The following is a 23,061-nucleotide window of genomic DNA, read 5'->3' on the forward strand; positions in this document are numbered from 1 at the left end:
AATAACCATATACATATACTAATTGTGTTTCTCATATTCACAGTGAATAACTGGAAGATGAAATGAAATGAAAACTAATCCATTTATGATAGTTTCCAAAATATCAGATACCTCTACAAAGTAATGGGCAAGCCCTCTACTCTAAAAGTAGGAGACAAACTAAAGAGGACCAAAATAAATGGAAGGAAAAAAAAATAAATGGAAGGATACGTCACATTCATGAACTGGTCGACTAAGTATTGTTAAAATGTCAATTCTCTCCAACTGATTTACAAAGCCAACTGTAATCCCATCAAAACTAAACTGAGTAGATTCTAAAATGTATAAAGATATGCAAAGAAAAGGGGGGACTGAAAAACCTCTTTTTTTAAAAAAAGATATTTATTTATTCATGAGAGACAACAGAGAGAGGCAGAGACATAGGCAGAAGGAGAAGCAGGTTCCCTGCAGGAAGCCCGATGTGAGACTCCATCCAGGGACCCTGGGATCATGACCTGAGCCAAATCAGACGCTCAACCACTGAGCCACCCAAGGAGCCCTGAGACTGAAAAACCTCTCACAGAAGAAATTAGAAAACCTACCTTACCTGATTTTAAGATTCGTTATATGGTAACAATAATAAAGACAATAGTGTGGTACTGACTTAAGGATAGATATATCCTTAAGCACCTGGGTGGCTCAGTGGTTGAGCATCTGCCTTTGGCTCAGGTCATGATCCTGGGGTCCTGGGATGGATCGAGTTCCACATCAAGCTTCCTGCAGGGAGCTTGCTTCTCCCTCTGGCTCTGTCTCTGCCTCTCTCATTCTCTGTGTCTCTCATGAATAAATAAACAAAACAATAAAAAAATGTAAAATGAAAAAAAAAGATAAATGTATATATCAATAAAACCCAATGGTCAAGAGATATTTGACAAAGGTAATTTGGTGGGAAAGGATAATTTGTTCCAATAAATAGTGCTGAGACAGCTGGATATCCACCTGGACAAAAATGAACCTTGGCCTTAGTCTCTCATTATAAACAAAACTCAACTCAAATTAGATTATAGACCTACCCGAAAAGTAAAATAATAAAACTTAAGAAGAAAGTACATAAGAAAATCTTTGTTTTTTGCATAAGCAAAGATTTTTTTCAGGACATAAAACGTACAACTATTAAGGGAAAAAATCATGAATGGACTTCATCAAAATTGAGAATGTTCTGCTCTCTGAAAGATCTCATTGAGAAAATGAAAGCACAGTGTTTGCTTCAGCAGCACTTATACTAAATTGGAATGATACAGAGAAGATTAGCATGGTCCCTGTGCAAGGAGAAAATGAAAGCACAATCCATAAACTGTGAGGAGTTGTTTCCCATATCTGACATAATCTTTATATCCAGAAAAGTTTTATGTATGTATAGATAGATGCTTACAATTACATATACTTACAATTCAATAAAAAGAAAACAAAACAATGCAATTTTTTAAATGGATATAGTTTTGAAAAAACACATATACCAATAACCACAAGAAAAAAACTTCAACGTTATTATTCAAGAAGAGCATGAGGATTAAAACTGAAAGATCCATTTGGCATCTACCAGAATTGTTAAAATCAGAAAGATTCACTATCAATTCTTGACCAAGATGTGGGAGCAACTGGCACCCTTCTACACTGGTCATGGGAATAAAATAAGTTTGTACAACCATTTGGAATCTTCTTATAAAGTAAGGAAAGAGTTAAGGTATAGGCCAGGAGAGGCAGGGGAGCCCCTGACTAGGCTCTGAAACTATTCCTGATGGGCAAAAGCACTTAGCCAGTTTATCCTCTTAGTCCAGAACACCTGGCTCGGTGGGATTTTGTTGTTGTTGTTAGCAACAGTGTAATCACAAAAAATGACCAAATCTCAGAGATATCAGTCATTAACAGTGTTATCAATAGTGCTTGCTCAAACCAAGATAGCACAAGAATCTCAAAATCAAAAGCTCCCTGGTCAAGTTTTCAATAAAGGAGCAGCCCTAAAAACCCTCAGTGACAACTCAATTCAGGACCCTTCTCACTCTAGAGAGCTTTCTCTTTCCTTTCTGTTCTCACCGTCACTTAATAAACTTTCACTTCATTCCATCCTTTCATGTCCACAAGATTGATTCTTCGACTCCATGAGACAAGAACCCTGCAATCCCGTAACACTGTGGCTCAGTAGTTTTACTTACATATTTACCCAAGAGAAATGAAAAGTGTAAGTCTACACAAAGACTGTCTGCAAGTGTTCATAGCAGTTTTACTCATAATAGCCAACAACTGGAAATAATCCAAATCTTCATCAACAGAAGAATGGATTAAAAAAAGGATGGTTTATTAGAATAGAATACCACTCAATAATTCTATGACACATATAAAAACATATATGATCACAAAAACATGTGGAACAAAAGTACGTAGACAAAATATATAATATTGATTACATTTATAAGCAAAGTATAAGAAAAGGCAAAATTAATCTGTGATAACAAAATTTAGAAAGTGGTTATTTTGTTGGAGATAGGAGGGAACTTTTTATAATGAAAAATATGTTCCCCCTGTTGTTTTGGGTGGTGGTACCTTTTGTGTATTTAACTATCAAAATTCACCAAACTGAACAGTGAAGAGCTATGTATTTTATGGTATGTAAATTACACTTCAATTTAAATGTATCATAAAAAAAGAAGCAATTAGCTTTAAGGGCATATTGCATACCAGACATTCGCAGAACTGTTTTCAATTGTTGTCTTAGCTTAGGAACCTTGTAATATTTACTTCCATTCCACCTTTCATGTGGACGACAGTCATTAAGACAGGCATCCTCCTGGTTCCTTTCATAGTAGCATCTGGTTAATGAGGGCCTACCAGATATGTTGTTATGAAACTGACTTCAAGATAAAATAAGGAGTTACATCATGATTGTGAATATTATTGTTATCAAGAGAATATCTAATTTTATTTGCAACAAATGTAAAGATTCAGTATCTACACTAAGAGCCACTAAGATGTAACTACATACTGAATCAACTCCAGGGACTGAAATTTGGAGTCAGAATGCCTGGGGATGGGATTCTGCATCTACAACATAGTACATGGCTTTCCATTCAGAGAAGTCTTAGAATCTCAGGTTCCTAATCTATAAAATGAGCATATTGCATGGACCATCCCCATCGCGTGACTACTGTGAGGATTACGTAATTGTGAAAGTCTTAGAAATACTTGTTGCACATGATAAGCACTATATAAACATTAGCTACTCTTACAACTTACAGTCTGGGTTTCTTTTTTTTTTTTTTTTTTTTTTTTAGATCTTATTTATTTTTTCATGAGAGACACACAGAGAGAGAGGCAGAGACTTAGGCAGAGGGAGAAGCAGGCTCCCCATGTGGAGCCTGATGTCAGATTTGATCCCAGGATCCCAGAATCATAACCTGAGCCAAAGGCAGATGCTCAACCATTGAGCCACCCGGGTGTCCCTACAGTCTGGATTTCTATCAAGAAACACTGAAAATATTACTCACTAGAGAATATTGAGAATACACTGTTTAAAACTTTCTACCAAAAAAAAAAATAAATAAATAAAACTTTCTACCAAAAAAAGTATAGGCACTATAAGGAAACACACATTGTTTATTTCACTCGGTCATTTTAAAAATATGGATATTTATATCAATTGAAACTTCAGGCAAAGGATAAAGGAATTGATATTTTAAATCATATTCTTAAAAGGTATGATTTAAGGGAAATGTGTTCTTCATAAAACCTCTGAAAATCCATTTCTTCCATACATATTTATTGAATGTCTAATCTAACATGTTCACTAACATGCAACTAAAATGTTGCACTAATTAGTTAATATTGCCTACAGGTAGGAGTATCAATAATGAAGATTCATAGACACTAGCTATAGGTTTATTCCCATAAACAACTAAGCCAGCTCTTCTTAAGGATAGCTGGGAGATCGGGGGAGGGGGCAATATCAGAGTTCCACTGCTCACCTCAGACTCTTTGGGAAGGTAAACTAGTTTTGTCCCTGGGCAGAATCACAGGTGGTGAGACACTCTTCTGAGAGATGGGTTTAATCCCTCAAGTGTACTTGAGGAAAAAAAATGCTCTGAACCACTGGCTTAAGTTACAAACTAGATGACATCTTGAAGGACTTAATTTTGTACTTCCCACTTTGAGTCAATTATTTGGCTTTGAAGAACTACTACACAATTTTGCAACCTGAGAGGAAGAAAGGAAAACCAAAATACCATGATCCTGATCTGGTGCTTCCAGGTTGTAGCCATACCCCAGCAGCGTGCGAACAGCTTCACGGAGGCTGTCTTTATTGGATTTCTTGGTGCGGTCATCTAGAAGAGTGTAGGGAACCAGGCGAGGGTTTCTTCTGTTCTTTACATCCTACAGGAAGAGAAAAGGTGTTGGTCATCAAAGCAGTACTAAAGCAATCATTCTGGAAATGAGACAGCTGCCAAATACAACAGAAAGTAAAGCCCCTGAGATAAAAGCTGCTCCCCCACACCCTTGGTCTTCTCAGGTTAAGGAAGTTACTGAACCCCTAGCAATATAAAAGACTGAATCAAATGAGTAACTGCAGGCCCTCCCCAGGAGAAGAAAAAAGTAAAAACAATAAAATAACAAACGCCAACTGGAAGGATCATTTCCACCACCGTCCATCTGCCAGGATCACAGGGCAATGGACTAATTTAGAGAACACAGAATTTCCTTGTACAGTTGACAGACAAGTCTTTGTTACAAGAAGAGCCAAGTGATCACTGGTCACCTCTCAGTGATTTTAGTCTACAAACAACTTATGGCTGCAGGCCCTCTCTCAGAAAAACCCAGTGTTACAACCATTCTATGAACTCAACTAGCCTGAACACTATGCATTAGGGTGACTCCACCAACCTGTGAAACCAGTTAATAGCAAAAGCACTGAAGTACGTACAAAACTCACAATTTGGTTATTACAAACGAGGCTCCAGGTTTAAAATGTGATGAGACTGCTGTTGGCAAAGCATGAGATCTGGCTCTCCTACTAGCCTGGCAAAAGAAATCACTTCTTTCCATCGATTCTCTGAAACTCTGCTGCAGATTTTGTCAGACTTTCCATTTTTCAGGAAGCATTCTCAAATCTCAGGTTAACTTGAGCACAATGAAGAATGAGGAGGCTGTGGATCCTTCCAAACCTCAAAACAAATATGCTACATGGTAGACTGGCTTTGTTCTGGGTGACTAGGAGCAAGGAAAGCTTTCCCTCCTATATTTTCCTGTCTCTCTAGCAAATCTGTACTAAATACCTGCTCCTGAATACATGAGCATGGACTGACAGGCTGGAGTCCAGATCACCTAGATTGCTTGGTGGGGAGCACCACTACAAAGCCACCCTAAGTAAACCAACAGTGTAAACAGTACACACAGGTGCCAGACACATCACCCAGCAGCCCTCTCTTCTAAAGTGGTTTTTGCCTCCAAACTTTTCCTCTACAGAAAGTCTGAAGCCTTGAATGAATCATACTCTCTAGGGCAGCCTGGGTGGCTCAGCGGTTTAGCTCCGCCTTCGGCCCAGGGCATGATCCTGGAGACCTGGGATGGAGTCTCACGTCGGGCTCCCTGCGTGGAGCCTGCGTCTCCCTCTGCCTGTGTCTCTGCCTCTCTCTCTCTCTATGTCTCTCATGAATAAATAAATGAAATCTTAAAAAAAAAATCATACTCTCTAAAGATGGTGTCCTGAGAATCTGTTAAAAGGTGCTCCCCAGGGGATCCGATGCACACTCATGTTTGAAAGCAGCAGAGCTAGAGGGACAGAGAAGTAGTAAGCCAAGTAAACTGCTCTCAAGGACTTTCAATGACGTTCTAAACTAAATTATGTCAACAAGAAGGTGATGAAAAATTCAAGACAGCACTCATACAGAATCTGGCAAATATGCTTATGCCAGTGGGGAATATGGTGGAAGCAAGATGGAGCCTGAGAGAAAGAGTGGGGAAATTATCCAAATGAAAGTTCTGGTAGGCTCAAAAAGCCTGTGCTTTTATGAGGAACCATATACACAGGAAGCACACCCCCCGCCCCCACCTGAAGAGAAGGACTCCCGGAAATCCTGGTTTGTCTAATAGAGCTACATGGACTTCACAGCAAGTTAGCCCTCCTTTTGCAGAGAGCCAGTGTGGGGCCCTGATCCCTCTTGGGTACATGGTTATAAGGTTTAGGTTCTCTCTGTCTCTGTGTGTCTCTGTGTCTCTCTGTCTCTCACGCACACACACACACACACAAAATGCTTAAGCAGATTTAGTGTTGACATTCACATCAATTACAACCAGCTTAATTCAACATAAAAATATATTTTATGAGGTAAATCAAGGTTCTTCAAGTTTCCTTTAGCCTTTCTAATGCCAAAAAGTCACTGGCTTAGAAGGATTTTCAAAACTCACTTTTTCAAACCAATGTTTAGGCTAGATCCTAAACAATAGGCTAAGCCTGTAAGTGAGAAAACATTTTATTCCTGAAAAATTTTAAGTAAAGGCAGCCCAAACTGAGCTGTCAAGATGTACTGCAACAAGGAAGCGAAGAATGTTGGCTCTGGAGTCAGAAGGCCCAAGCAGGGTCTGCCACCTGCTAGCTGTGTAGCACTGGGCAAACTGTTCCCGTGAAGCCTCCCTGTACACCATATGTGAACTGGGAATCGAAATGATTCCTCCCTCACAGAAGTGTTGTCAGAGTTAAAGAGAATATGAGTAAAACTCTAGACATGGTATTGAAGAGCAAACCACCTGATGTATTTATTTGGTAGGGGCCAGTACTGCTGGAAGCCTTTCTCATATGTAAGTTATATAATGAAGTGAAATCACTTACTGATGAGGAAACAGTGGTGCAGATAATTTTTTTTTAAGATTTTATTTATTTATGAGAGAGAGAGAGAGAGAGGCAGAGACACAGGCAGAGGGAGAAGCAGGCTCCATGCAGGGGGCCCAATGCAGGACTCAATCTCGGGACTCCAGGATCAAAACCTGGGACAAAGGCAGGCGATCAACCCCTAAGCCACCCAGGTGTCCCCAAGTAGTGCAGAGAATTTAAGTAGCCTGCCCAAGGTCACCTGGTAACTAAGAGGCAAGGCTCAAATTTGCTCTTGGGCCTTCTGCTCTGCTGCCTTGGGATGTGCTCCATGACTTAGTCACTCCCACAACAAGCGCACCACCATGAATAGAGAGATCCATGACTCTGAAATCCAGAAACCTAAGAAAACTCATCCTTTACTAAGTTGAACAAAATCTCAGTTGGTAAAACATGATCTGAATTGATGCAAGCCTGTTTTATAGTCTTTATTTATCCCTCTTGGTATTATCATGCCTATGCTGTGCCTAACAAATAGTAATTTACTGTGGAGGGTGCTAAGAAATATGTAATATATCACCATATCACCATCCTGGACACCGAAAGATATCTGGATTCTGACATTCATCTGGCCCCAGGAGTTTTGAAGGAGGAACAGTGGACCTCTTTTATTACTATTTTATCTCAATCTTCTCATATTTCAAAAGTTTCTCCTTAAATACCATCTCAGAGAGAGAAATGCCACAAAACCAAGTTATAAATCACTGTCCTGGTTAAAATTCACTGGTACCTCCTGTTCACACTCAGGGTTATGGTCATCTGACTTCCTGAGCCCAGCACAGAACAGGTGCGTTAGCATATATATATACATTAAGATATGCATGTGAGTTTCAACCCAGTCATTATTTAATCTCTCCTGTTAGGAATTATGCTGATTACCACTTAAGTAAATCTCAGCCTCCAGGCCATAAAGCTACATTCCCCTGTACCTGTTGGATGCCGTAAGTCCAGCCCTGCCGGATTCGATCTCGGGCCCATACATTATGAGCATTTTCTGCCAACTTGTCCACCATTGCTTCCTGAGATGGGGTGAGTTTGATAAAGCTCAGGTCCATTGGGGCAGGCTTATACCCACTTGTCAGCTGGTAACTACAAAGCAAAATAAAAGAAGTATATAATTGGCCTTTCCAAAAAAGTCAAGGCTTAAAAATCCCTGTATCAGTCTTTTTATGGCCCTACCTACTTCTAAGTGTTCCTTAAACCAAAGTGGTTACCACTGGTCAGCAAGCTGGGAACCCTTCAGTTTAGCTAATAACTCATTAGGTAGAAAGGCCACATGATCGTGGTCTTCAATTTTATGCCACTAAAACAAAAAATGAGACAACTTACCTACCTCTAAAAGGTGAGAAGGACTTACTGAATTCCAAACTATTGAGGCTTTTTTATAGTACAAACCAAAATAATGGTTACCAGTAGAAACATCTGATGGAGTTCTCTTTCTGTTCTCATTTTCTTCAACTTTTAAACATTATCTTAATTTGTATATTTATGTGTTTAATAAATCTGTGGGTCCTTACAGATACTAGCTGTTCATTATGCCATAGGGAGACTTTAATGCATTTATAAGTTATTTTCCTACTTGCCTTTCCTAGTTATATAATTTAGGGAGTCTCTGGATAAGATAGAAAGTAGGATATCCCAGGTACATAATCATCTAAAATATTATTAAGGCCTGGATTTTAACTAACTCTTACCAGAGACTACTTCCATATTCTGAAATTCTGAACTTTCTGAGAGAAAGTACTAAAACAAGTGTTAAGTTTTCATCTTCTGGAAGAAATATAAAATTGAAAATACAAAATTTTCAACATGTACCTATTAAGGCAATAATACTGCTCTGCTCCTCGCCCCCTCCCACACACACACAGAGTCAACTCATTCTATTTAACTACTGAGATTCGAACAAAGCCTATTTTACAGCTGCTTCTCTTCTATTCTATAGAAGACACTCTTCTATAAGGAGTGTCATTGTTACACTCCTTATAATCAACCATGCCTTGAGGTCAGGATCTGTTTCTAATCCATTTTTCTAACTGCCATTATACTCAAAACCACGCATGGCAGATAAACAGCCCTTCCATCCATAGCTTTTGAAAGAATTAACTTTATATACCAAATTAATATAAAGGTACATGCATCTTCATCTCAAAGATTCTCCTTTGTACAAAGAAAATTTGCCAGCTAATTACGCAGTTAAAAAAAAATTAACAGAACATGAGAAAATGCAGAAATAAAACTATGTTATCTTTATTCTTTGAAGTATTCTGGGCTATGGCTAGTAGAATGACCAGGTAAGCTTCTTTACAGCAGGGAGTTTGTCTGCTTTGTTCCTTGCTATCCACAAAACCAGGAATAGTGCCTGATTCCTGGTAGGCATTCAATAAAGATATGTTGAATGAATTGATGTGTTATGGCAATAAATAATTTTTAAGCATGAATAAAGCTGAGATTGCCTTAGTTACTCCTATTTCATTGTAAGACATCTCATATTTTATAAATAATTTATCTATAGACAAAAGTATTAGAAATGTTTTGTTTAAGGGGATTAGATTAGTCTGGCAATTTTAACAATTATGGCTAATTATGGCCTTATGTCATTCAATTTACATTCCAAGCTACATTTATACATGAGAAATTTTGTTCTGTTTTAAATCAGAACTCTGTATGTTTCAGTTATTAACAATATTTTTTCTTTCTTTTTTTAATTTTTTTTTTTATTTATTTATGATAGTCACAGAGAGAGAGAGAGAGAGAGAGAGAGGCAGAGACACAGGCAGAGGGAGAAGCAGGCTCCATGCACCGGGAGCCCGATGTGGGATTCGATCCCGGGTCTCCAGGATCGCGCCCTGGGCCAAAGGCAGGCGCCAAACCGCTGCGCCACCCAGGGATCCCATCTTTATTTTCTTAATAAAGAAACCACATGGGATTTTTTTAACTGCTCATACAAATCATTGTATGGTATGGAATTCTGATTATAAATAGATAAATCTACAAACTGTAAGTACAGCCCATATACAAGTTCTCATTCAGAGAATATTTTCTTCAAGAAAGAGCTCCCAATATATTTCTAATGCACCAACAGATGATCAAGCTAGCTTCCTCACAACAGCCCAGCACGGGGTAGCCCAACAGCACACAATTCTTTCTTCTCCAATTTTCCAATGGCCCTGAGCTCTCCCAGCTGTCACAGAGGAGACACACAGGACAGAGTTTTGAAACTGATCTATGAAAAAATTATTTAGAGCCTAAGCCATATTAATGGTAAATATGTTGAAAAAAGTAAAAATCCTCTCTGGCAACCAATTCTAACAGTACATTTCCCAGCAATATCTCATATGGAATGGGGTGGGGGGGTAGGGGATATATTTGAGAAGTAGAGGATGAGAACGAGGTCCTTCCAAGTCAAACATTATCGATAAGTTCTCCTAATGTATAAAGCTGAATAATATAAGACATAATATGTTTCTCCTGATTTTTTAAAATTTCCCCTTCCTACGTGGAATATCTACTACAGTTGCCTTAATCTGTGGTCACAATGAAAACCCATATTTGCATTTGCTGATTTAAAACAGCACAAGAATTAATGTAGTTCATGCTCATTTTCAGATGTAGACAGCAATTCATTTTACTCTTCTTCATAACCCTGTACAAGAAAGGATTAGAAGTTTCAAGTGATTCTTGCAAATGGCTAATAATCCCATCCCATTAAGTAAATTACTAACTCCCATTTCACCTGAACCTTATTTCCATAGTGTTGTATTTCAAATCATCTATAGTAAATACAAATATTCTTGAAATTCATAGAGTTAAACCTATCGTATTTTTAAAAAGATTTTATTTATTCACTTGACAGAGAGTGTGCACAAGTGGGAGAGTGGCAGGTGGAGGGAGAGGGAGAAGTAGGCTCCTCACAGAGCAGGGAGCCCGATGTGGGGCTTGACCTCAGGACCCCAGGATCACAACCTGAGTCAAAGGCAGACGCTTCACTGGCTGAGCCACCCAGGCATCCCAACCTACTGTATTTGATAAAAATGCTGACATCACAAATACCTAACGAATATGAATCAGTATCAACAATGATTTATAAAACTCTTTGCTGTTTGTAGTACATGTTGACAAAGTAAGAGTCAATCCATTATATCAAAATAGAATTTTTTTTAAAGAGCATAAATGAGAGCATTATTTTGGCAAATAATGTCCATTTCACCTTACTAATATAATTTCATGAGGTAAATAAAGATCGACTATTAATAGGAAATATTATCTTTTTGTGGTTAAAAAAGAACAAAAAGAAAAGCTTTTGAGTAAAATGTGATTGACATAAGCCTTGGAAGCTAAGGGGTTTTAAGTAAAGTTTCAGATTAATTTCCAGAAATTGAAAAGAAAAGCAAGACTGCTGTACCAATTCTTGGGAAGTAGAATTTCATAGCCCAAATCATAGGGAAAAGTCCTATCATTAGTAATTATATTAGCACCAAATACATATAGCTCATGTTAAAAACATCAATGTGGGGATCCCTGGGTGGCGCAGCGGTTTAGCGCCTGCCTTCGGCCCAGGGTGCGATCCTGGAGACCCAGGATCGAATCCCATGTCGGGCTCCCGGTGCGTGGAGCCTGCTTCTCCCTCTGCCCGTGTCTCTGCCTCTCTCTCTCTGTGTGACTATCATAAATAAATAAATAAAAATTTAAAATAAATAAATAAATAAATAAATAAATAAATAAATAAATAAATAAATAAAATAAAAACGTCAATGTGTTACTTACTACCTCCTTGAGCTTTCTGGGAAAATTCTACTAGAATCAGTCACTAGATCTCTTTTTCCTGCAATCTATCTGTTCACTAGGTATCCTTTCAACTTCCTTTCCCTGAATATGCAAAGTTCCCATTCCATCAATCATTCTGAAGTTTAGCTTATGAGAAATATATATGGAACTAAATAAATACAATCAATATACTCACTTTCCAAGGCATCAAAATTCCTTTGCAGTTACTGGCTCTCAATTTATTTTGATGTAGCATATAGTCCATAATTAAAATAAAACACTAAGATTAATAAGCTATATATACTGGGCTTCAGTTTCTTTTTTAAAATACATTTTTTGCCTGGAAAAAATAAAACATAACTGGCAAACTGCCAGCTTTATCTGCATCAAAAAATTGATAGCGCTTGGCTCCACTGATGAGCTGTCATGTTGAGTAGCAATTTCGTTTCGTACCTCGTTCCCACCGTTTTTCCTAAGCAGGTATTCTAAATGAGCCTTTGAAACAACATGTTCAATATAATATCACTAAAGGGGCAATTAAAGTGGTGTAATAAAAAATAGGGCAGAACACCAAAACCGCTAGGCAGGAAAGCCCTTTTTTCTAGCCTTTCCCACCTCTCAAACTGACTTGTTTAGCAGGAATCAGGTTAAATGAAGCTTGGAAGTCATTATGCTGTGAAAGATGTGCAGTAAACATGAAAAGATTATGTCCAAGTTCAGTGGATGTTAGGTGTAAATTCCAAAACCAAATCAGCCCTTCAAGTTCCCTGGAACAAATGGGAAAATCTCAGATGGCTGCACACCAGAGATATTAAGGACAAGTTTTGCTGGAAGCACATCTATTAAAAATGCATACTGGGCTGACATTTCCACAGACAGAAGAGAGAGATAATTCAAAAACCTTCACCAGAAAACAAATACAGGGAAATTCATTTCAATGTAGAAATGAGAAAGGAATCAGACAAGGGATATATTTTTTCTACTGTTTCACTTTTTTGTTTTTAAGTAAATATAATATGATGATATGCCTGGGAGGCCTCCCCTGCCCCACCCAATTCCTTTTTTTTTATCAATTTCTTTTTACTTCAAGGCTTTCTGCTACCCTACAGCTCCTTTGAAACAAAACCACAAGGTATCCAATGCAGCAAGAAGGGGTCATCTCAAGAGAGAGACCAAAGAAAGCCACTCTTGGCTTTTGGATTTTTAAAATAGGCTTTGAAGATTCTCTGCAGAGACAATGGTCTTTTAGATAAAAGCCCTTTTGATATTAAAAATTATGCTTTTGAATATCAAAAAAGCAAGAGACCTAATGAAAACCAGATAAAAATTCCTTCTCCTGCCCAGAGAGATTTGAGAGCATAGCAGGAAGCTGGAGCTCCCCAACACTTACCCAGGTAGAGACAAGGTAGATTCCCAGGGCCAAGGTGAACTTCTGTCTTGCTTCCCAGAGCATACTGATGAGTCTCCCACACACAAGCCCTTCCTTGCAGAGAACAACTTCAGAAAAATAGAAGTGGCAGCCAACCAAGTCTAGGCTGATAGACAGACGTCCCCATTCCCTCCACTAACAAACTACAATCTCCAAATTGCTGGAGAGGGTATTGTTAGGTTTCTGGCACTCTCTACATAGTCTTAAAGAGAGCTAAAAGAAGAGCAGTGACCTGGAGTACTCATACAAATGAGAAGAAGAAACCGACTGTGTAGACTCATCACCAAAGACCAGTGGTGAAAACAGGCACCCCATGAGATGCCAGCAGCGATGAATGAAGATAATTGACAAAGGCACTTTCCTCTGACCAACTAGAGTCATGTTTCTGAGCCCTCTTTCAGACACACTCTGATCTTGGACTGTGTCCTTGTTCCAATTAGTTCCATTTTAGCAAGAATCCTACTGGATCAGTTTAATGAAAATCCTCCACCCTTGGTATCTGATCACATTTCCCACCTCCCACTCTGGATATCTTATCACCAGGTAGGTCAGCCTTCAGCAAGAATCCTATCAAGCTGGTTTTGCACAATCTCCCTCCTCCTTGATGTCTCCCCTATTAGTAATCTTCTACCCATTGTCCCCAACCTCCTTGGCTATGAATCCCTACTTGTACTTGCTGGATTCAGAATGGAGTCCAGTTTGATACAGAGGTCTCTTTTCCCCTATTACAACAGTTCTTGAATAAAATTTGCCTTTATGGCTTTAACTTTTGTCCAGCTCCCGTTTTTTTTGGACATAATTCAGTCATGACAGCAAAATCAAATAGGTATACTGTGGATCCAATGTCTCCTCCTCATCAGGTAGATGTCTCAAATACAGGTAGCCCCAGTGGTAAGAGGGAGGTAGACAGTGAATTCAAATTCAACAACAAATATTCATTCAGTGGTAGAATGTATTAGGCCCTATTCTAGGAACTAATGATAGATCATACAATAACATGGACAAAAAAGTCTACAGGATTATGTTCTGATGCAGAATCAGGCAATAAACAAAGTAAATATAGAACAATACTATGTTAGAAGATGTAAGTGCTGTGGGGGGGAAAAGTAGAAAAGAGGCATGGGGAAAGGTAAAATTTTAAATAGGGAGCAATTTTATTGCATTTTATTTTTTTATCAAATGGGGAAATAATCTTACAGAGGTTAGGAAAGATTGCTTTGACAAGAGGACATTTGAATCACAACTTAAAGGTGAGAATCAATACTGAAAACATCAATTTCAAAAGATGGCACTGAACAGTCTAGGATTAAGTTTCTTTTTTTTTTTTTTTTAAGATTTTATTTATTTATTCATGACAGAGAGAGAGAGAGAGAGAGACAGGCAGAGGGAGAAGCAGGCTCCATGCAGGGAGCCTGACGTGGGACTCGATCCCGGGTCTCCAGGATCACACCCCGGGCTGAAGTCAGCACTAAACTGCTGGGCCACCCGGGCTGCCCTAGGATTAAGTTTCTAACACTAAGCTTTATTCTGGTGCAAAGTCCATTAGGCTTGAATATGAAATTAAACTGGATCAGAGAAAATAAAAAACATTATATAGTAGCACATTTTTAAATTTATGGTTTGTGAAATTTACTCATTACACATAAACAGAGTATATAAACCTGTCGTTTTTTTTTTGCCTTTGTAATCACAGTACTTCATCATTAAAGAAAAAACCCAACTGTATTTGTAACACTATCTTTTACTTAGGTAAATATTTACATAAATTGAATTTAGTACATATGTTATGTCTATATAAACTGTGTATATATGTGTATACACACACACACACACACACACACACACATCTCATGGGCCTACACATTCAAGCATCCAAGCCTTCATCTCAGAAAGTCATTTATATATATGTATATGCATTGAGAATATCATTCTTAGCCATTAGGTGCCCCAATATCCCCACTTAACCCCTCTACAACCCATCACTACCCAGCCTTCATAGCATTAATAGTAAGAAGGGTACAGAGGGAATTTATCACTGGATTTAAAGACCTCTCAGACAATTCTAAACACTACTAATTCATAATTCAACACTTTTATTTCCCAGTGATATGTACAAGCAACCACAGAACACTATTATGTTCTGTGCTGACTTAGTAACATAGATAAGTGCTAAAAAAAAGTTTTAAGAAATGGCACTGGCATTCAGACAAGGATTTTCTTTTCATTTAAATCTATAGTTTTGTTTTTAAATCTCAATTACTCAGGCATATTAGAAATCGGTGATCACAAGCTCTGAGAGAATTCTTTTCTGCTGCATTTTTTCTTTGTCCCTATAGTGAATGGACTTTGTGTTCATCAAACTATGCAGTGGTTCAAGAACTTTACAATAAATGTGGGAAGGTTTGTGAATTTATAAATTGATGATAATAGGTTACACTCTTCAATTGCCTGCTTATTTGTGTTGAGGAAGAATAAGAAAAAAGGGAGAAAAGAACTACAAAGAATCACACATTCCATAAAAGTGGTTAAGAATTTTTAATGAAATGATATGTATTATACATAAGAAAAAACTATATTCAAATAGTCTATTTTCAAACAGGAAATGCAGAACATAATTCAAACAACACTTTGAGTGTACAAGTATCCTTCAATCTGAAATGGGGCTCTTGTAGGCAGTATGCAGGGGTTTTTTTCCTATCCAGTCACACTGTGCCTTTTGATTGGGAAATATAATCCATGTACATTTTGAGTTAATTCGATATGTAAGAACTTAGTAATGCCATCTCATTCATTGCTGTCTGGTCCTTCCGTATTTCCAATGCATTCCCCTCCCCCCTCTGTTTATGCCAACTTTTGTACACTGATTATACTCCATGGAGGTACACTCTGTTTCCCTTTGTCTTTTGCAGGTCCACTCTAGGGGTCTGCTTTGTGGTTACCTTGTAAATTTACATAAATGTCTTATAGATGAAACATTCCATTTTAGGCTGATGGTAATATCTTCAAACATCTATTAAAGGCTCCTCTTCTGCCCTCTCACATATTATTGATGTTACAATTTACCTCTTTTTGGGTCATGCATTCATTAATGATTTAGAGTATAGGTTTTTAAAAATATTTTTATTTAGAAAGAGCACATGAGTGTGGGGAGCGGCAGAGAGACTCCACACTGAGTGGGGAGGCCAATGTGGCACTTGACCTCACAGCCCTGAGATCATGACCTGAGCTGATACCAAGAATCAGACACTCAACCTGACTGAGCCACCTAGGCACCCTAGGAGCTATACTTCCTATTACTCTTCTACTTTGACTTCCATATTGGAGTTGCATGGTTAACACACCATCCGAACATAGAGTTTCATTTCGTTAAGTCTGATTATTTGATTTTTCTCCATTTCCAATGTGCTGTGAGCTTTCATATGCTGCTATATTCCTGGTTTAGCATCTTGCCAATTCAGCTTGAAGATTTCCTTTCAGCATTTCTTGTAAGGCAGGTCTAGAGGCAGTGAATTCCCTCAGCTTTTGTCTAGGAAAGTCTTTATTTCTCTTTCACATCTAAAGGATAACTTTGCCAGACTGGGTATTCTTGGCTGGCAATTTTTATATTTCAACACTTTAAATACATTATTCCACTCTCTCCTGGTCTGTCAGAATTTCTGTTGAGAAATCTGATGGCCTAATGCGGTTCCTTTGTCAGTTCCTTCCTTTTGTCCCTGGCTTCGAGATTCTTTATGGTTGATTTTTGACAGTTTCATCAAATTGTGTCTTGGAGAAGGTCTTTTTACACTGAGATAACAGGGTATGCTGTTAGCTTCATGGACTTGAACATCCAAGTCTTTCTCCTGGTTTGGGAAGTTGTTGGCTAATATTTCTTTAAATAAACTCATCCCCTTCTCCTCCCAGGGCCTAATCATTCAGATATTTACTTTTCTGACAGACTCTGAGAGTTTTTTAAGGCTTTGTTCACTCTTTAAACTTAGTTTCCAGTCCTCTTAACTGTATTAATTCTATATTTGTATCCTCCAAGCCACTATTCTTCCTCCACCTGATTTTTCCTGAGACAGATGTTCTCCTCTATATTCTTCATCTCATTCACTGAATTCTTCAGGTCCAGTATTTTCATTCAGTTCCTTTTTAGAATATCAATCATTTTGATAAAGAGCTCCTTCTGTTCATTAAATTTATTCCTGATTTCACTGGATTGCCTGAGTTTTCTTGGAACTTGTTGAATTTCTTCATAATAGCTATTTGAATTCTTTATTGGGTTGTAATGTTCTTTGCCTTTGAACTTGGTTGCTGAGAATTATTTTCTTTTTGTGATGCCATATTTCCTTGATGTTTCATGTTACTTTCAGGTATGTATTTTTGCTTTTGCATTTGAAGTAGCCAAGAGCCTCATAATTAGCTCTGTGTCTTCTCTAGTTCTTACAGTTTGCTAGGCAAGTTATTAGAGACCTCTTTTTTTTTTTTTTTTTTTTTTTAAATCTCCAGAGGGGTTGCTATATTTCAAGTTTGTAGTTTTTCCCTTGCCCACGAAGTGTGGCCTGTTTTCTGGGCATGTTCCCCATCTCCTCAGGCTTGCCTTTCTGGACAAATTCAGGAGCACACACACAGCTAGTGGGAAGAGTAGGGGGAAGTATGGGTTTAACACTTGGTTAAATGTTGGGGATGTCCACGGATTTGGTAGGAAGATGGGATAGGACATGTCATTATCAAAGGCTTGTGGCTGGATTTTCTGCTGAACAGATTCAAGACTGAAATTCTTATCTACCTCTTTCCCCAAATCCTCACTAAGCTCCCATGACAAAGATCCCATCCTAGTACTCTGGGTGCTGGTGGACAGAAATGGGTTTCTCTAGCTGCATCCTGCCAACTGAGGAAGCTGAATCCTCTCTCCCCATCTGCCTCTTTGCCTACAGGAGAGGTTACCTGTACTGATAAATCAGCTCCAAAAGCCTCCTTTTTGGAGGTAGGGCAGTGCCTAGAAAGTTTCTCATACCACTTTCACTTAAAATAAACTCATATTTTCCTTTTTCTTTTTTCTTCAACAATGTGTTGGCATCTGCCTTTTGGAAGACTGGATTTCTGCAAGTCCTCTGTGGTTGGTGAGTGCCTGCTCAGTTCAGCACTCACCTAATTCTTGCCCAATAGCCACAACAGGGCTCCAGCCAGTTTCACCCACTAAACAGGTTCCACAGTTTCTGGAGTTTGTCTGTCTCCTAAGATCTGCAGTGGTAAGATCTTGGGTCCCTTGGAGTAAGGTGCAAAATCTGGAAACCTCCACAAAGATGCTCTTGTTTATGTATGGATGTCTAATTTGTTGATTAAAAAGGGGGACAAAAAGGAGGAACATCTTCTGAGTCATGTTGCTGATGTCACTCATGTAGTAGGCATTTTAGAAACTAGGGGCATTGTAATAAAGCCTGGTCTCTATTGAGTGCATAGTCACAGAGGTCTATTCCTCTTCTATTATATTTATTACTAGGTTTTTCATCTGTATTAGATATTAAAGAATTTATTTCTTTTTACATTTGTACATGATATCTCAATGGTATTTTAAAAGATGCAGCAATATTACTGAATTTATTGCTAACAAATAACTCTATAGATGCGTCTGAGTTTTCCATGTAATATTACCTGCTGTTGATGACAGTTTGTTTTCTTCCTTTCCAAAACTCATACTTTTTTTCTTGTCTCATTGCATTGGCTGTGTGAATATATCAGGTACTAGTGACTTACACTATCTCATTCCTGAATCCTAAAGGAAAAACTTTTGGGCTTTATCTTATAGATTGGTTGTTGTTGGCCTTTTATCAGGTTAAGAAGGTTTTCTCAGACTACTGCTTCCTAAGAGTTCATATGCTTATAAGTAAAACATTTTATAAAATAGTTCTGAGTGCAGTGGGATAATTTTAAACTAAGGCATTTCCTTTAATAACTATAACTCTAATAACATTTTCTTCCTTCTTGACTCAATTTTGGTGTTGGTCTATACAACATCCATATCATTTAACTTAGGAAACTTTGGCATAAATTTATACATTTTGCTAGTTCTACTGAAATATCATTAAAATTGCAAAAAGAAATCTTTTTTCCTTTATCAATCTTTCCAGAGGTTTTATTCTTCCTTCTTATGAACATATGCTTTCTTCCAAGCATTGCTTTATATGAGCAATTCATATGTTTTGATAGCCTTTTCCTTTTCCATTCTTATGTTTTTAAAATTTTCATGATGATACATTTGATCCACTAGTTATTTCAAACTACACTTTGATGTTTCTAAATGTTGTTACTTTATATAGAATTTTTTGGTTTTTGCTGTTACTCCTTGTGATTGAGTGAATGTGATCTTTATGTTGTCAATGTCCTCATGTCATAGATGCTAAATTTTACATATGTCCCTTCTGTACAGTGTTCTACATATGCCACTATTTTACTTTACAGGGGTTTAAACTTTTATTAATCTTCACTAACATTACACACAGCAGTTTCTGAGAGTTGTGTTATGAATTATCACTATAATTGTATATTTGTCAATTTATTTCAGAAAATCTATTAATATTTTGACTTTTTGAAGCTATTTTACTTGGTTCATACATGAGTTGTTATAGCATAATGCTTGGGTTGTTTTGTTTTGTTTTTTAACCTTTGTGCAGTGACCTTCTCTTAATTTTGCTTTCAGAGCTATTTTGTCTTATACAGGACAATGGATAAGAAGGAAACTACAGTCTCCTTTTGAGTAATGTTGCTTGGGTACATCATGTTCTCATTATTTTCAATATTTCTATGTTCTAACTTCTTTTTAAATTTTATTTAAATCCCAGTTAACATACAGTGTAATATTTAGTTTCAGGTGTACAATATAGTGATTCAATACTTCCATACACCACCCGGTGCTCATCACAAGTGCAATCCTTAATCCCCATTACCTAATTAACCCATTCCCCCCATCCGCCTCCCCTCTGGTACCATTAATCCACCACCATGCTGAGAATTAGAATATTATTAACACCAATATATATGTGTACTCCTCATATATACACATTAACATATACATATGTACATATAAATATAAATCTATTTAAGTATGTTTTGCTTGTTTTTCAGTCTCAAAAAATGGTGGTATATTTTAGCCTTGTGGGATATATTTTTATTCATCCTCAACATTATTTTTTAGTTTCATCTACGTTGCCATTTATGACTAAAATTCATATTTTTATAATGTTATTACATCCAACTTAATCCATCTTCCTGATGAATAATATTTCTCCTATTCCTCTCCCTTATTTTTATGCTATTACAAATATTTCTAAAAACAAGAGCTTTCATGTTTGTTGGTGTGGACTATTTCTAGGGTTTATCTCTAGGAGTGAGACCACTGGGTAGCAAGATGTGCAAATGTTTACTTTTATACAATGATGCCAAATAGCTTTAAAAATGATTGTAAAAACACTCAAACCTTTTAGACTTGTGTGGATCTGCATCCACATCAGTTTTTGTTATTATCAAATTTCTTAATTTTTGCCAAAAAATAATAAAATTGTATCTCATGGAAAATTTAGATGTAGTACAGACTGCCAGCAGGTGTGAAGAGTTTTCATTTAATGATATCTGTCCATTTCCCCATCTATTTTCAAATAATGCAGAACTACTAAAAGCAACATAAAGAAAAGCCATCAGTAAAAAATTATGAAGGCAGAGGACTTTAATTCATTCCTCAACAAGACTAACTTATTGCAAACCTTGTGTCCTATGTATTCATTAATTAATCGATTGGTTTCTATTTATCTTAGATTTAGAGACCAGAATTGAGACGGCTATCATAGAAACATATATTAACCCCTATTTCAACAGAAAAAAAAAAAAAAAAGCCTGACTTTTTCTGACAAATTTTGTTTAAATTGATTTAACAGTGAAAACTGGCTTTATCAATTAGGTTTTACTGCAAATGAATTCAATGAATTGAATAAGCTAAATTCTGGCCCCAGGAGGTTTTTGTTTTGTTTTGTTTTTTAAAACTATTTGCTGGAGCATTTTTATGTTCACAGCAGAACTGAGAGGAAGATACAGAGACTTTCCTGCCTCCACACATACAGCTTTTCCCTATTATCAACATTCTTCAAGCAAGTGGTACATTTGTTACAACTGATGAACCTTCATTGAGACACCATTATCATCCAAAGTCCCTAGTTTACATTCCATGGGTTTAGATAAATGTATAATGACATTAGATAGTCATTATAGTGTCATACAAAATACTCTCACTGCCCTAAAAATCCTCTGTGCTCTGCCTTTTCATCTCTTCCTACCTCCCAACCCCTGGCAACCACTAATATTTTTACTGACTCCACAGTGTTGCCTCTTCCATAATGTTGTACAGTTGGAATCACAGTTTTTTTTTCCTACTTTTCAGATGACTACTTTGCCCCAAAGTTTTGACAAGATACACACACACATTTACATTGCATGTAATAATAATAATTTCTTAAATATATTATGCTGGCAAAGGTAATCTGAAATTAACATTTTCATCTTTGTATCCTTGCATACATCAAGTTGCAAGTACAGTATCTTTAAGTGAAAGTACAGATATAACTACAAGTTTTTGTTGTTTGTCATCTTAATAATGCCTTATGATATATAATTACCAAAAAACAGTGAGTGACTTCAATAAGAGGATAAGAAATTATATTCCAAGTAAGATGGTTTCTAATTTTTTGCTTTAAAAACAAACTGAACAAGGAAGCACATGAGTGAGCGGTCATTAAACATGCTTTCTGAGGATGAACGACTACAAAGTTTTGGTTCACTGAACTGATATTTTTTCTTTCTTTCTTTCAACAGATATTTTTCTTTGAATTATTTTTTAAGAAAAAATTACTTATGTCAACAAATGATGCAAATGACCCAGAACTTGTCTCTTTTTTATGAATAAATATTTATACATGGATATATGATATAAATGGAAAAAGAATAACTGAATCCATTTCATTATGTACTATTTCCAATAAAATCTTACTTTTTTACACTGATTTTTATCAAAAAATGAATTTATGTTGAATACTTGAATACCAAAAATAATTATAATAGCTCAAAAGAAAAATTTCAACATTTACTATGATCACAGAAAACAAACAAAAAAATCCAATTTATATTTACATTTGGTTATAAAGAAGTATGACAGGGTGATCACTCAAAATATATTTTAATAGTGTAACATTTTGTGAAGGAAATGGATTAGAAACACAATTCAAAGAGAAAAACAAAATGATGCAAAAATATGTTATCAATGTTCATATATAGTTTCTCAATAGATGATGGCACATGCCTAATCACTCTGGATATACTTTTATTAGTGACACTCAAAATTAACAAGAAGTGTCATTTCAAAATGTAAATTAGTGAAGATGCCATAAAACAGCATCCAATGAAAGTGCTCAAATTTTTAAAGAAAACTTTTAGAAACTAAAAATGTGTTAGGTAATAACAGCTTTTACACATCTTTTTTTTAATGGAATACCTGAGTATTTGCTGAACTAGAGGACTTGCCTGAATTGGTATCTGCATAGCAAGCTCACTGTTTCTATTTTGATTTTATTTTTATCAGGGATAACTTGAGGCCAGGGTGATTAATGGAGATTATGAGGTGACTGCTTCGCTTTATCCTCATGGTATTATTTTACACATGTCCAGACCAGCTATCTACAATGCAGAGGCCTCAGAAATTAAAATAAAACAAAAATAACAACATGAAACAGCAATCATTTGTTGAGCAGTTGCTCATTTAATACTCCAAATTTCCCTATGAAAAGGCATCACCTGTTAGCAGCTGAGAAAGCTGAAGTTTTGAGAAGTTAAATTGGATCACAGAAAGAGGCTATCCTCCAGCAGGCAAAATCACCCACAGGGCATTCATTGCCTCAATTTACTCATCTTAAAATGGAAGTAATAGTACCAAACTTTGTAATTATTC

The 23,061-nt window shown here is 36.9% G+C and overlaps 1 protein-coding gene and 1 pseudogene across 5 annotated transcripts in view; one reads left to right on the plus strand and one right to left on the minus strand.

Moving 5' to 3' along the window:
* The window catches only part of RYR2 (ryanodine receptor 2), a 726,942-nt gene that overhangs the window by 272,535 nt on the left and 431,346 nt on the right, over positions 1-23,061 (minus strand). For all 5 annotated transcript variants that reach the window (XM_038533815.1, XM_038533818.1, XM_038533817.1 and 2 more), the window contains 2 exons: positions 7,825-7,984; positions 4,257-4,404 (listed from right to left, as the gene is read on the minus strand). In XM_038533815.1, the coding sequence (XP_038389743.1) occupies positions 4,257-4,404; positions 7,825-7,984 (308 nt within the window). The remainder of the gene's footprint in view (positions 1-4,256; positions 4,405-7,824; positions 7,985-23,061) is intronic.
* On the plus strand, positions 1,238-1,337 carry LOC119871682 (annotated as a pseudogene).

Source organism: Canis lupus, chromosome 4, assembly GCF_011100685.1.
Source record: "Canis lupus familiaris isolate Mischka breed German Shepherd chromosome 4, alternate assembly UU_Cfam_GSD_1.0, whole genome shotgun sequence".
Classification (NCBI taxonomy): domain Eukaryota; kingdom Metazoa; phylum Chordata; class Mammalia; order Carnivora; family Canidae; genus Canis; species Canis lupus.